Source organism: Oncorhynchus clarkii, chromosome 24 (assembly GCF_045791955.1).
Source record: "Oncorhynchus clarkii lewisi isolate Uvic-CL-2024 chromosome 24, UVic_Ocla_1.0, whole genome shotgun sequence".
In the NCBI taxonomy this organism is placed as follows: Eukaryota; Metazoa; Chordata; class Actinopteri; order Salmoniformes; family Salmonidae; genus Oncorhynchus; species Oncorhynchus clarkii.
Window position 1 is genome coordinate 22,563,295 of NC_092170.1, and position 16,200 is coordinate 22,579,494.

Below are 16,200 nucleotides of genomic sequence, written 5' to 3' on the forward strand. Positions count from 1 at the left end.
AAAGGCTTTACACTGAGCTACATCCTGTTGACTTGACCTTGCTCTGCCCAACCCTAAAATTGCACACTGATCTATAAACAAAACCCAATGAATTGAAAATAGAACATAATAGGCCATGTAACTTTATTGGCATTTCACCTCTCTTACATCTAGGGAGGATCTCTTAGTCATCCACTTCTTTTTACATTCAACAAACTGCAGAGTAAATCAGCAAACAGTAATGTTCAGTGAATGGTGTCCAGTAGCTGTCATAAGGCACGCTACAATGAGGGTCGTCACTAGTATCCATAGCCACAAAGTCATAATTATGTCTAAACCCCGCCCATTTCTACAATTTCTTAACATTTTATTTGAAACCTAACCCTAATCACACTGCTAACCTTATCCTTCACCCTAACATTAAAGTAAGACCAAAAGGCAATTTTTTTTGTCATATGTGACTTTGTGGCTGTGGAATCTGACTTTGTGGCTATGGAAGCTAGTGGAAACCCTACATGAGGGTCTTTCTCATGTTGGACTGAGGCATTGAGAGTCACTGGGTTGCATTCACACATATAAATCTAACATCTTTGCCGGCATCGAGTGAGAGGCACTGCATTGATAGATTGGTTTCAGTCCGAGAGTCCATTCACTGGTTGCAGTTCACAGTAGAGTGATCTTCACTCAGATGCTCACAGGGTTAAAGCTGTCGGTCATTGACTGCTAAGGTGTTGGTGGTAAGATGCTCATCATCCTATACAAACTGTGGTATAAAACAAACCTTTTCAATTTGAAACATGAGAAGTTTGTCTGAAATATTTAAATGCTTAACATATGACTGTGTATGTACAATTAGAAAAGCTGCTAAAAACTACAAACTGATAACACTATTTCATTGAGCTACACACTGAATGCAATATAAACATCTGGTAAAACAGGGGGTTATCTCTGGAGTATGGGCGGGCAGTACAGACAGTGTGTGATTGGCAGGTTTCAGCCAGCAGGTTCCAGCAGGGGGACATGTGCGTTCCCAGTGAGCAGTTGGGGGCAATGTGGGTAGTCCGGTGGGGGACGGTCTGAGGGATCAGAGGGGTCAGGAAGGGCCGGAACAAGGGGTCTCTCTAGGCTGGAAGACAAAAAAAAGTCACCAATGCGCCTCTGCTAGTGGCTGTGGGTCCTAAGCTTCTAGTCACCACTGTGCCCAAACTGCCCATGCCATCCTGAGTGCCAGTCCCTCTCGAGGCCCTTCAGTAGCTCACTTAGCTGCTTTCTCTAACTGGGCGTGACAGGTTTGTTTTTTTTTATTTGGGGGGGCTGTGCCATCCGATCAAAGTCTCAGGCTGTTCCCTCTCCTCAACCCAAATATCTCCTGCAGTGAGCAGAGCCTTTTTCTACACTACTGGAGAGGGGCGATGAGTGCAGCTTTGAAGATTACTGTTATTATTATCATCATCATCACTGACGCAGGAAAATAAAAGACAATTCATGAGATATCGTTTTATATGGCTGTTCGCTTGATCCTTCAGGCATTTTGTGCTCACTGAAGCTTTCGGTGTAAAGAGACTGGTGACAGTCCCTGTTAAATAGCCCAATGCTCTGTTCTCTCTAGCTTCTCTGATAAAACACTTGAAAACACACAGCTACCAATACAGAACAGCAACACAGTGTACATTAAACAGGGATTATATCCTCACTTTACACTGGTTGGGTTATGTGTTTTTTTAGGATTTGTATCTGTAATCTGGGTACATGTAGGGCACTAAACAATACAATGGTTTAATAATGCCAGTATGAGGAGACATTTGATAAAGGGGTCAAAAAGGCACAAAGTAATACATGTACTGAATAGTTTTATTTTTAAATGACTCTAGAAAGATATTCAGTAACAAGAAGACATGTTTACGAGTTTTACGACGCAGCCATCAGTTCATGGCAAATGAAATGCTCTAATACTGCCACTCAGTGGCAGAGAAGAGAATTCTGATTAAGTAATAGAGTAGTGTATTTTACCTGGGCAGTAGTAAATCACATCCTAAACCTTTCTTGGCTGTAACTACTCATCCTCTTCTTCCTGCTGAGAAAATAAAACTGAGTAATGACAACGTTGATGGCAAAGTAAAGCAAGACAACAGAAGAGAGGAGAACCAAGATTTCCCACTCAGTCCTATCAATATAAGAATATAAGAGCCAGACCGTAGTTTAAATCCATATTCGTTTCTTTAAAAAAAAGAGCACAGATGACTCATCTTATAGTGCCAGTTTAATAAAGAGAGCAGCCAGAACAAAGCTTTCCTCGTCAGTTAAGTGTTCTCTCAGCTGTGCTTGATTACAGCTGAACAAGATTACTGAGGAGTGGAGAAACTGATTTCATTCAGATAAGGGAATTTGTCTTTGCATCAAAGAACACTGGTGAGAACATCCGTGCGTTTGCTGGTTGATATACTACCTCTGCTTCCTCTGTCACTTCTTCTTCTTCTTCCTCCTTGGCATAGAAAAAAAAAGATTTTTTGTGAAGGGATGAGTCCAGCATAGGGGAAAAGGAAGAAGTAGAGTGTATAGTTGGGTTAAAAGGGAGTTAAACCATCCAGGGGAGGCATCAAGAAAACAGGTAGCAGAGATGAGACTGGGAAGACACTAGGAACACTAGGAATATCAACATTACTTAGGCCAATGGAACAAGTTAGCCACAGGGATAGTGCACCATTCCCTTAACTGCTAGTGAAGTAGTAAGATTAGTGTGGGCCTTTAAGCAAGGCCCTCTATGAGGTGGTATCATATGACGTGAAACTGCAAGGCACTGCATACTTCACAAATCATCAGACCACATTCACTCTGAGGTGCATCTGTTGGGTTGAGCATGGTGTTGCAATTAACTACATTTCTACAAATGTAAAAAGCCTTTACCCTATATGCTACACTTAAAACAGGGGGTGAAGTGCAATTAATTGGTCCTGTGACCAATTCATTCACTGTTTTTAATGACTAAGTTTTACAGAAAACTTGCTTGTGGATATAATGCTTGCTGTGTATTCAAGATTTGATGAACGATGTCCACAGTAACACATGATTTAAAGCAGTGTAGTTTGGTGCAACGTATCGGACTCTGCCAAGATCTTGTTGTGGAGGAGCATTGCACAATAACAAACAGTCCATTCATCTTCTGCGGTGCTTGTCCTGTCCACACTCAGTCTCAAGACTCTCCTCGCAAAGTGAAGCCATGCCAATGGCTATTTAAACATCCTGGTTGTCATGGAGTTCTGGTCAAGTCACTAGGGATCCCTATGCAACACTGTAAGATCCAATTCACAAGCATGTCTATGTGTCAGACTTGTACTCATGTGCGCAGAGGCAGATCTGGACACCAAACGATGAATGTCACCTGTTATGAAACCTCCACTGGCACAATGCTGCAGAATCCTCAAGCCTCCAGGTAAACCAACGGGTAATGACCTCATCCCAGTCACACAGCATCAAAACCACAGCCAGAGTCCAGAGAGCGCTCAATAATTTCCTCAAAATTAAAGACAGCATACCACAGGAGGGATGCTGGCAGCCTTGAAGAATAAGAGGGTAGAGAGCTCTTCACAAACCAACCCACACTAAATCCACATATGAAGGAGTAGGGTCATGCATAAGATCCATTAACTCCATGTCAGGGGCCACACCATGCAATAGGCTTGGAGCACAGCCAGAATATACCTCTTACCTCTGGGGCCTCTTCTTCCTAAGGTAGGGGATATCAGGGGTTTTGAGCATTTCAATGTCAAAGAGGGAACAAACGCAAGAGATACAACAGCCTATATTTGAGATAAGTGAATCTGCATGTCACTAAGGAGACTACAAGAGGGAGGAAAACCCTGTGTTATTTAATGTTCCCATTATTATTACCATAAGTGAACCGAATGACGGTGTTGGCGATGTTGTGTCTGCCATGCTGCACACCATCAGTTATCTGTACCACAGAGACCACCACCCATGCAGCAGAGAGAGAGACAGAGAGAGGGTCTTTCTAATCTAAGATCCACAGAAGACACCACAAATTACAACCAAAGGAAACTGTTTCAACCTCACTGACTGACTCTTCTTGCTCCTGCAATGAAAGTATAGGAGGTGGTGGAGGAGAGCAAGAAAGTATAGGAGGAGGTGGAAGAGAGCAAGAAAGTATAGGAGGAGGTGGAAGAGAGCAAGAAAGTATAGGAGGAGGTGGAAGAGAGCAAGAAAGTATAGGAGGAGGTGGAGGAGAGCAAGAAAGTATAGGAGGAGGTGGAGGAGAGCAAGAAAGTATAGGAGGAGGTAGAGGAGAGAAAGCAAGTATAGGAGGGGAGCAAGAAAGTATAGGAGGAGGTGGAGGAGAGCAAGAAAGTATAGGAGGAGGTAGAGGAGAGAAAGAAAGGGGAGAAAGAATAAGAGCAGAGAGAGCAAAAGCAGTGAAGCTTGTGTGGAAGAGAAGAGAGGGCAGGCAGGGGCAGTAAGGAATGTTGGAGAGGCTCTATGTGAGTGAGTGAGTGAGTGAGTGAGTGAGTGAGTGAGTGAGTGAGTGAGTGAGTGAAATTCTAAAATCAGGATGAATGACAGTGCTGGGTTTCTCTATCATGGTCTGTGTTCTGATGGCTACCAGAGTTACCATGTTGCTCATCCAACTATGTGATTGAGATATCATTATCTGGCATGAGACAGAGGGCTAAAGAAATATAGTAAAGGGATACAGTCTGTTCAGATGCCATAGGTGAGATAGGGTCTGTTCCATCTACACAAAAAGTAGTGAAGGAGGAAATTGAAGGAATGCTGAATAAACTGTGCAAGATGTGGAATCAAGAAAAGCAGCATTGATAGAATGGTGAAGAGGTAGAGGGGGGGACGAGTGTAGTTGGAAAAAAACACATCAATCTACCTCAAGCTGTCGCAGCTCTTCTTCCTCCTAGATAGGATGAGATTGAGTGTCAGTGGTGTGGATGGTCTGGTCAGAGGTGACACCAGAAGCATGCGCGATAGGAAAAGTCTTAAAATGTTTATCTACAGGGATAGTTCAGGCTGACAGAAAGGAAGCAGCTACCGGACTAGGGAAGAAATGAGGAGGAGGAAGGCTAAGAGAGAGGGGAGAAAGAGAGGTTCAGAGGGAGTGAACATGGACTATTGATGAGGGAACGAACGGCAGATAGATCACAAGACAAGCTCTTCCGTCCTACAACTCAAAGCCTTCTGATCTCTGCCAGACAAACCCACACAGCTCGTGACTAAGGGAACAACCACAGAAATTCACAGCCGCAGACGCCCAGTTACCTCAGACCCCAAATCCTCTTATCCCTGGAAAAGCAAACCAAGAGATGGGGGAAAAGGGCAAAGGTGAGAGAGGTCAATGTGTGGAGAAGGTACAAGGAGTTGCTGGCAGAGGAGACCCTCTTGCAGATAGCTTTTCATGCATGATTCAACATGGAGCCCTAAAATATTTTGTTAAACTTAATTAGACTTACAATATTTTTACTGTGTCTGGTGTTAACTACTTATACAATATATATTTCAATGTAGACACAGTAGCAGCTAAAGGAGCAAGCCATTTTTCAAAATCAAATCATCAAACTATCTTATCAAATGACAAATACAGCGCCTTCGGAAAGCATTCAGCTCACTTGACTTTTTCCACATTTTGTTAGGTTACAGCCTTATTCTAAAATGGATTAAATGTTTTTTTTCCCCTCACAATAACCCATAATGACAAAGCAAAAACAGGTTCCTGCTAATTTATAAAAAAACAAAGCACTGAAATATCACATTTTCATAAGTTTTCAAACCCTTTACTCAGTACTTTGTTGAAGCACCTTTGGCAGCGATTACAGCCTTAAGTCGTCTTGGGTATGATGCTTGTTTGGCAGACCTGTATTTGGGGAGTTTCTCCCATTCTTCTCTGCAGATCCTCTCAAGCTCTGTCAGGTTGGATGGGGAGCGTTTCTGTACAGCTATTTTCAGGTCTCTCCAGAGATGTTTCGATCAGGTTCAAGTCCGGGCTCTGGCTGGGCTACTCAAGGACATTCAGACTTGTCCTGAAGCCACTCTTGCATTGTCTTGGCTGTGTGCTTAGGGTTGTTGTGCTGTTGGAAGGTGAACCTTTGCCCCAGTCTGAGGTCCGGAGCACTCTGTAGCAAATTTTCATCAAGGATCTCTCTGTACTTTGATCCTTTCATCTTTGTCTTGATCCTGGGTAGTCTTTCAATCCTTGCCGCTGAAAAACATCCCCCACAGCATGATGCTGCCACCACCATGCTTCACCGTAGCAATAGTGCCAGGTTTCCTCCAGATGTGATGCTTGGCATTCAGGCCAAAGAGTTTAATCTTTGTTTCATCAGACCAGAGAATCTAGTTTCTCATGGTCTGAGAGTCTTTAGGTGCCTGATTGGTGGAGTGCTGCTGAGATGGTTGTCCTACTGGAAGGTTCTCCCATCTCCACAGAGGAACTCCAGAGCTCTGTCAGAGTAACCATTGGGTTCTTGGTCACCTCCCTGACCAAGGCCCTTCTCCCCCGATTGCTCAGTTGGCCGGTTGACCAGCTTTAGGAAGAGTCTTGGTGGTTCCAAACTTCTTCCATTTAAGAATGATGGAGGCCACTGTGTTCTTGGGGACCTTCAATGCTGCAGACATTTTTTGCACCCTTCCCCAGATCTGTGCCTTGACACAATCCTGTCTCGGTGCTATACGGACAATTCCTTCAACCTCATGGCTTGGTTTTTGCTCTGACATGCAGTGTCAACTGTGCGACCATATATTAGACAGGTGTGTGCCTTTCCAAATCATGTCCAATCAATTGAATTTACCACAGGTGGACTCCAAGTTGTAGAAACATCTCAAGGATGATCAATGGAAACAGGATGCACCTGAGCTCAATTTCGAGTCTCATAGCAAAGGGTGTGAATACTTATGCAAATAAGATATTTAAGTTTTTTTTTATTTGTTTTATACATTCGCAAACATTTCTAAAAACCTGTTTTCAATTTGCCATTATGGGGTATTGTGTGTAGATTTTAGATTTGTTTTTAATGTAATCCACTTTAAAATAAGGCTGTAATGTAACAAAATGTGAAAAAGTCAAGGGGTCTAAATACTTTCTGAAGGCTCTGTTTGAATGTTGATGACTAGAGTATCTAATGATTATATCTCTACGGTGGCATGCCATAGAAGAGATCAGTAGTGTTCTAAAACTGTGTCAAGGATTAAGATGAAATGCATCCAAACATACAGAAATCCCTCCATAGGAGACCTGAGGAAAATGAGAAGGGGGCAAAAAACGACAAAAGTGGGTCTGAGTTGCAAGTCATGGTATTACGAAGGAAGAGGGGTTTCAAGCATTCAATACTGCACAAGAAAAGCTACAACAAAGAAGAATATGTGAGGTTAGTAGTCTGGACAATCAGACACAGACCACAATCACAAGGATGCAAACAAACCACACATTAAAACTGAACACCCAAGGCCCTTAGCACAGACATTGAGAAAACATTATATAATGAATTCGATTTAAGGACTGAACACTACAGCTATAGAACATGGAAAACAATTCAAAGTAGATCTACCTCGGCCTCCCGAGTGGCGCAGTGGTCTAAGGCAATGATCAGTTCTAGAGAATGTCACTACAGATCCGGATTCATGCACACTGGCTTCGGTCGCCAGCTGTATGGTGATTCCTCCGACACATTGGTGCGGCTGGCTTCCTGGTTGAATGAGCAGCGTGTCAAGAAGCAGTGCAGTCTTGTTTCGGAGGACGCATGGCTATTGACCTTCGCCTCTCCAGAGTCCGCTAGGGAGTTGCAGCGATGGGACAAGACTGTAACTACCAATTGAATATCACGAAGTTGGGGAGAAAAAGGGGTAAAAAAAAATAACATTCAAAAATAAGTAGATCTACCTCAGAAACCGGCTGATCATCTTCTCCCTAAAACAACGAATAGCAATGATTAGCTTCGGATCAACTCACTAGCTTTCACCAGGTTACTGTAACTAAGAAATAGAGATTTTAACAAATTGACTATTACTACATTCCAATAACATCACAAGTGCTTTGATATCTATTGACACATTGCACATAAGTCTGATGGATATATTCAGTTGAACAGAAGTTTATAACTTTATATCTTATCAATAAAGAGTTGATAGTGGTTCACTCTGTAATGAACAACAGTGCCCTGGGTAACACTAACACATCTCGGGTTAACTCTGCGTTTGTTTGTTTGTACCACAGCATTTTGTATTCAATACCAGCATTAGCTAGCTTCTGTGCACTTCTGAGCCCAACAGAACACAACAGTGGTATGAGACATTAAAACAATGTGATATTTGACCTTTGCTGATCAGTCAGGCATCTTTCAAGTCACAGCTTTCAAGTCACAATAAAAACATTTATTAATGAATTGAGCTACTGGTGAGTTGTGAAATTTTGCAAATGTATATAGCATGTTATTAAGCATGTATGATGTAATCATATTTTGATACAATGGCTAGCAGACATAGCTGTGCCTGGGCATTGGAAGAGAAACGTCATAGTACTGATAATCAGTGACTATGGCCAGGAAAACATAGACCTAAGATCTGTATGTCCCTTTCAGACGTACATGTATATGCTTTGTTTAGAATAGTTGGATTACTAAAATATCTACAAGTTAATCATTTACTTCATTCCAGAATATTAGAGAGCTCAATAAAGGCACAATGTAGTATGGAACCGTGTGTCAGGTCTATGAGATCCAGGCTAAGATCGTTTCTTATAGCGGGGCAGATGGCACAATGCAGTATGGAACCGTGTGTCAGGTCTATGAGATCCAGGCTAAGATCGTTTCTTATAGCGGGGCAGATGGCACAATGCAGTATGGAACCGTGTGTCAGGTCTATGAGATCCAGGCTAAGATCGTTTCTTATAGCGGGGCAGGTGGCACAATGCAGTATGGAACCGTGTGTCAGGTCTATGAGATCCAGGCTAAGATCGTTTCTTATAGCGGGGCAGGTGGCACAATGCAGCGAGCAGTGGCTGTTGTTATTAATGACAATGCCCTTCATATCAGGAATTACTCCGGTGGACACAGTGTTGCCTGTTACCTTAGCCTCTTCATCCTCTACTTCCTCCTGTTTAGGATAAGAGAGAAACACAGTGAGACTGGGACATGACTCCCAAATTTCTATTTGATTTCAATACTTTTCAGAAATGTAAAAACAATTTACCTGGGCTTCTTCCTCCTTCACGGGGGCCTTCTGGTAAAAAAAGGAGAAAGTAGAAAAGATTGTGTATCGGGATTATTAGAATGATAGCATGACCTCAAGGAGGCATATAGGAAATAGAGAACCTCTCGTCAAACATGAATGAGACACTTCTACATTGGAGGTCATGCAACTTGAACAGATCACGCACATTGAACAACATGGTGGGATTTCCAGAGGACCCCCATCAACACACATACCTAGACATGGATGGACAGGGGAACGACACATACACACCTAGACATAGTTGTAGAACAAAGGACATAGTACATATCAAAGAAAATCAAGACCAACGATTATGTAGTCATTGAGACGACATTACAGTTAACTGCTACAGAACAGAGAAGTGGTTGAATATCCAACAGATCTAAGGAACAGAACAGTCAACAGTCAATAGAAACAGTTATAGAAGAGTCAATTTAAACAGTTATGGAACAGTCAATATAACAGAATACAGGTGGGTTAGTATGGTCCAGAGTTGAGGAGGAGATGAGAATAACAGCAGCTCGAGGGAAACAAAACCCTGAAGTCGAGAAAAAGACAACGTTAAAGAGATGGAGAGAGGAGACATCACGGGAGGACACAGCATGGGATTCTGGGAGCCAATTACAGTGTTCTCTAAGGATTCCTCTGTGTCTTCGACTGCCTCCTTCTCCTCTGCCACCTTCTCTTCTGCGGCCTCTTCTGCTGCTTCCTCTCCTGTTTCTCCTCCCACCTCTGCTTCCACCTCCTCTGTGTGTTCATCTCCATTGCACTCCTCTATCGGAACCTCTCTTTTCTAGAGTGAAAACAACAATGTGCCATCAAGGGGGAAAAAACGATGTGTTAGAATAATAATGACACAGCAGCTGTCATGGGCACACATCAAACACCAGGAGGGGGGCAGCCCTACTGCTGGAGTCACATGTTCAAAGACATCACAGAGTAAGGCCTCAGCATCAGCAGCTCCTCTGAGTAAAGGAAAATGCATGAATAAATTAAGGGCAATTACATATGGTTGCAAGGTGATGAATAGCAGCATAGTGGTGCTGCGGAGATAAATTAGAGGTTTTCAATGATGTATGCTGTAGCGAAAAAGACTGCATATTATCACACTGCCGGGAGCCAGCCAACAGGACAGGAGTCCAGTCAACAGTATCAATAAAAAAAACTGTCATTCCAACATTGCAACTTAAATGGAAAATAAACCAGCCTGGTACTCTGGAGAGCAGCGAAAACAGAGGGCGTCTGAACTCTTTTCCCAGAAATACCCATGAAGCTGGTCCAGTAAAATTAACTCAATTTGCACCCTTCTCGAAACAGCATCCTCTAAAAGCCTGTGGGATTTGTTATAAGACGATCACAGGTTCAGCTGGGCAATCATTTCTCTGCAGTCCCTTGCCACCTTTTTGGAAAAAATATACAAATAATTTATCTGTGATGCTCATGCACCAGGTCAATCTCTATGGTTTGGCAGCATCCCAAAGTGAGTTGAGAAGTTTAAGATTTTTCTTAATATATCTACATATAAATGTTCAGATCATTTTTTACAACAGCATCAGCATGTTCATCTATACGAATAGTCCTATTATACAAATAATGAATTAGAAAAATAATTAACTGATTCCCAATCATCTGCTTTCTATTGAGTAGTAGTTTAAATCCTATATAATATCATAGAATTATTATAAATACTTTTTATGCTTTGCAAAAACTACAGATGCAATATAAACACAATGAAACACTATAAAAACTGAGAAATGAGAGACAGGTACACTGTTTTTAAACCAACTCTAAATTGCCACTCATCCTTGCAATGAGTGGATTAGCAACATTACTGGTTACTTGGAGCGGCAGGTAGCCTAGTTAGTGGTTAGAGCGTTGGGCCAGTAACCAAAAGGTTGCTAGATCGAATCCCAGAGATGACAAGGTAAAAAAATTGTCGTTCTGCCCCTGAACAAGGCAGTTAACCCACTGTTCCTAGGCCGTCATTGTAAATAAGAATTTGTTCTTAACTGGCTTGCCTAGTTAAATACAAATAAAACTTGGTAATCATCCATGGAAAATTAAACCAACAAGATTTAACTGGGTAACTGGAAAATGAATCCAACAGGAGTTAACTGGAGAAATGGTTAAGGTTATGCTGGATGGGAGGAAACCAGGGGAGAAATGGTTAAGGTTATGCTGGATGGGAGGAAACCAGGGGAGAAATGGTTAAGGTTATGCTGGATGGGAGGAAACCAGGGGAGAAATGGTTAAGGTTATGCTGGATGGGAGGAAACCAGGGGAGAAATGGTTAAGGTTATGCTGGATGGGAGGAAACCAGGGGAGAAATGGTTAAGGTTATGCTGGATGGGAGGAAACCAAGGGAGAAATGGTAAAGGTGAGACAGGGACTGAGGGATAAGAGAAAGACATTACTAGTGTGTCATCATCAATGTTCTCCTCCTCAGCTTCAAGGTTCTCTTCATCCTCAGCATCATCAGTTCCATTTACAATGGTTCCATTCTCAACAGGCCCATTTTCAAGGAGATATGCCTCTTTCGCTTCCTGCACCAAGGAAAATTGTCAGGTTGTTTAACAAATTTGCAACATGCTCAACTACGTTAGCCTACATGTCACATCGTATCCCTCTCACACAATTAACCTCACTAACTCCTACTTGCCCTCCTAAGAAATATGTTATGTGGCGTGCACTCAGGCACGTCTCAACCTGAGCGAAAACAAATTAGGAGGACAATACATGCCTGAGCATTTCAGCTAAACAAACATTAAAACAGCCTGTCTCTGACAGCAACAATATTGGGGCGAGTTTATTTGCATTATAAAATCCCTGGAGTGGAAACACATTTTGTGGTTGAATTCTATAGCTAAAAAGCTATATAAACACAATTTATATTTTAGAAAATTAAGTGAAAGTTGAATTCCAACCTTGGAACCTGGAGGAGGTGGCAGACCCAGGAAGGCATATACCGCATTGTCTTCTTTGGCGTCAAAGAATGTCTCGTAGTCCTATGGTAAAAGGCAAATTAGACATTTCTGTTTAGTCTCCAATCGTTCTCTCAGCATTTGAATGGACACTTCTCCACACCTTTACCTGAACCATTCAGTATTGGTCACCACACCTTCTATATTATCTTGTTATGCTCACCCCACAGTAGCTCTCTTCGTTGAAGATCTGAGGGGGTAGAGGGATCCCGTTGGTGGGCTTTTTCTCCACAGGGACATTTTCCCTCATCCACATGCGGTTGTCCTCATTGCAGGCAATGTCCAATGGAGCGTAGTCCACTTTCAGGGCCTCCAGGAACCCAAGCACATCCTGTTGCTTCTTTTTGATCTGGACCATCACACAGGTGTACAGACAGACAACAAACACAGTATAGATAGGCTTCTTCTTCATGAGATCATGTTTGGCAGATTTTTTTTCTATCACTAGGTTGGGGAGAGCAGAGTAGAAGGCTAATACATTAATGAAAGCTTTTAACTTTCTGTTTTATAGTTTGACAAAGAATCTATTCACATATCATACACTATATGCAGTTGACGTCGGAAGTTTACATACACTTAGGTTGGAGTCATTAAAACTTGTTTTTCAACCACTCCACAAATGTCTTGTTAACGAACTATAGTTTCGGCAAGTCGGTTAGGACATCTACTTCGCGCATAACACAAGTTATTTTTCCAACAATTGTTTACAGACAGATTATTTCACTGTATCACAATTCCAGTGGGTCAGAAGTTTACATACACCAAGTTGACTGTGCCTTTAAACAGCTTGGAAAATTCCAGAAAATTATGTCATGGCTTTAGAAGCTTCTGATTGACTCAAATTATGTCAAATAGCCTTATGGAGGTGTATCTGTGGATGTATTTCAAGGCCTACCTTCAAACTCATGCCTCTTTGCTTGACATCATGGGAAAATCAAAAGAAATCAGCCAAGACCTCAGAAAAAAAATTGTAGACCATAAGTCTGGTTCATCCTTGGGAGCAATTTCCAAATGCCTGAAAATACCACGTTCATCTGTACAAACAATAGTACACAAGTATAAACACCATGGGACCACGCAACCGCCATACCGCTCAGGAAGGAGGTGCATTCTGTCTTCTAGAGATTAACGTACTTTGGTGCAAAAAGTGCAAATCAATACCAAAACAACAGCAAAGGACCTTGTGAAGATGCTGGAGGAAACAGGTGCAAAAGTATCTATATCCACAGTAAAACAAGTCCTATATTGACATAACCTGAAAGGCCACTCAGCAAGGAAGAGGCTACTGCTCCACAACCACCATAAAATGCCAGACTACGGTTTGCAACTGCACATGAGGACAAAGATTGTACTTTTTGGAGAAATGTCCTCTGGTCTGATGAAACAAAAATGGAACTGTTTGGCCATAATGACCATCGTTATGTTTGGAGGAAAAAGGAGGCTTGCAAGCCGAAGAACACCATCCCAACTGTGAAGCACGGGGGTGGCAACATCATGTTGTGGGGGTGCTTTGCTGCAGGAGGGACCGGTGCACTTCACAAAATAGATGGCATTATGAGGGAGGAAAATTATGCAGATATATTGAAGCAACATCTCAAGACATCAGTCAGGAAGTTAAAGATTGGTCGCAAACGGGTCTTCGAAATGGACAATGACCCCAAGCATACTTCCAAAGTTGTGGCAAAATGGCTTAAGGACAACAAAGTCAAGGTATTGGAGTGGCCATCACAAAGCCCTGACCTCAATGCTATATAAATTTTGGGGGCAGAACTGAAAAAGTGGGTGCGAGCAAGGAGGCCTACAAACCTGACTCAGTTACACCAGCTCTGTCAGGAGGAATGGACTGGAATTCACCCAACTTATTGTGGAAAGCTTGTGGAAGGCTACCCGAAACATTTTACCTAAGTTAAACAATTTAAAGGCAATGCTACCAAATACTAATTGAGTGTATGTAAACTTCTGACCCACTGAGAATGTGATGAAATAAAAGCTGAAACAAATCATACTCTCTACTATTATTCTGATATTTCACATTCTTAAAATAAAGTGGTGACCCTAACTGACCTAAGACAGGGAATTTTTACTTGGATTAAATGTAAGGAATTTTGAAAAACTGAGTTTAAATTAACTTGGCTATGCTGTATGTAAATGTCCGACATCAACTGTATACAAAAGTCTGTGTACACCCCCTTCAAATTAGTGAATTTGGCCATTTTAGCCACACCTGTTGTTGACAGGTGTATAAAATCGAGCACACAGCCATGCAATCTCCATAGACAAACATTAGCAGTAGAATGGCCTTACTGAAGAGCTCAGTGACCTCCAACGTGTCACCGTCATAGGCTGCCACCTTTCCAACAAGTTAGTTTGTCAAATTTCTGCCATGATAGAGCTGCCCAGGTTTACTGTAAGTGCTGTCATTGTGAAGTGGAAACATCTAGGAGCAACAAGGGCTCTGCAGCGAAGTGGTAGGCCACAAAGCTCACAAAAATGGCCTGTCCTCGGTTGAAACACTCACTACCGAGTTCCAAACTGTCTCTGGAAGCAGCGTCAGCACAATAACTGTTTCGTCGGGAACTTCATTAAATGGGTTTCCGTGGCTGAGCAGCTGCACACAAGCCTAAGATCATCATGTGCAATGTCAAGCATCGGCTGGAGTGGTGTAAAGCTCGCCGCCATTGGACTTGGGAACACGTTCTATGGAGTGATGAATTACGCTTCACCATCTGACAGTCCTAGGGATGAATCTGGGTTTGGCAGATGCCAGGAGAACGCTACCTGCCCCAATGCATAGTGCCAACTGTAACGTTTGATGGAGGAGGAATAATGGTCTGGGGCTGTGTTTCACGGTTCGGGCTAGGCTCCTTAGTTCCAGTGAAGGGAAATCGTAACGCTACACCATACAATGACATTCTGGATGATTCTGTGCTTCAAATTTTGTGGTAACAGTTTGAGGAAGGCCCATTCCTGTTTTAGCATGACAATGCCCTCATGCACAAAGCAAGGTCCATACAGAAAAGGTTTGTCGAAATCCGTGTGGAAGAACTTGACTGGCCTGCACAGACCCCTGACCTCAACTCCATCAAACACCTTTGAGATGAATTGGAACACTGACTGCAAGCCAGGCCTAAACGCCCAACATCTGTGCCCGACCTCACTAATGCTCTTGTGGCTGAATGGAAGCAAGTCCCAGTTGCAATGTTCCAACATCTAGTGGAAAGCCTTCCCAGAAAAGTGAAGGCTGTTATAGAAACAAAAGAGGGAGCAACTCTATGTTAATGACCATGATTTTGGAATGAGATGTTCGGCAAGCAGGTGTCCACACACTTTTGGTCATGTAGTGTACATTTCCTTTGATATTGTAGATTAGGTTTGAGGTAATCCAAATATATTCCAGAAGGTTCTGCAAGTGAGTGCATGGTGATTAATCTTCAACAGATTGCTGTTGCAGGTTAGGAATATGATCTCAGCGACGGTAGAGATATATATGGAACTCGGGTAGTCCTAGTGCTCCTCAAATGAGAAGTTAGACGCAAATAACGGTACTAAAAGTTGACAAACCGCTAAATTGCCTAGGCCTATAATAACTTCAAGCGATTTGAATCTGTTTGCCAGTCACATAAACGCATGAATTAAGAGCTGAACAATAGTCGTGGTAAACCGGCCACAAAGTTAATAACATTTAAAAACAAAGACTCGGGTAAGTGCTTACCGCTGTCGATCCTGATGAAGAAGCTAGAAATACTTTTATAACCATTTTGTTACAATGTGTTCTGTAGAATGAGGTACTAACGTAGGTTAGTAAAAGTAAAGGCTGCCTCCCCTAATAGTAGAGCGCACCCAAGCCACACACACCACTGAGGCTATTTTTGTCCCCAAACTCTCCATCACCGCAGGATTGGTGGGCCAGGTTTTAGGGGTGCAGCGCTGACCGAGTGATTGGCAACTTCAGCTGTCTGTCGGCATGGGGACCACAAAGTTAGTTCGCAGCTACATACATAGTGCATATATGGACAGA

The 16,200-nt window shown here is 42.5% G+C and overlaps 1 protein-coding gene across 45 annotated transcripts; it reads right to left on the reverse strand.

Annotated features, from left to right (window-relative positions):
• Positions 1-106: 106 nt before the first annotated feature.
• Positions 107-16,089, reverse strand: LOC139382790 (adapter SH3BGRL-like). 45 transcript variants are annotated; one of them, XM_071126940.1, is made up of 12 exons: positions 15,895-16,089; positions 12,346-12,531; positions 12,126-12,206; positions 11,616-11,744; positions 9,181-9,210; positions 9,058-9,084; positions 7,874-7,900; positions 4,871-4,897; positions 3,686-3,703; positions 2,426-2,461; positions 1,990-2,050; positions 107-1,105 (listed from the first exon to the last, which is right to left on the reverse strand). In XM_071126940.1, exons 1-11 carry the CDS (start codon positions 15,937-15,939, stop codon positions 2,033-2,035), a joined length of 624 nt encoding a protein of 207 aa, XP_070983041.1. In that variant the 5' UTR covers positions 15,940-16,089; the 3' UTR covers positions 107-1,105; positions 1,990-2,032. The 45 variants fall into 45 exon arrangements, 42 of the variants coding, with proteins under 42 accessions (XP_070983041.1, XP_070983039.1, XP_070983040.1 ...); XM_071126938.1 differs by having other exon boundaries at positions 1,990-2,053; XM_071126939.1 differs by having other exon boundaries at positions 3,679-3,703.
• Between the last annotated feature and the right edge of the window lie 111 nt (positions 16,090-16,200).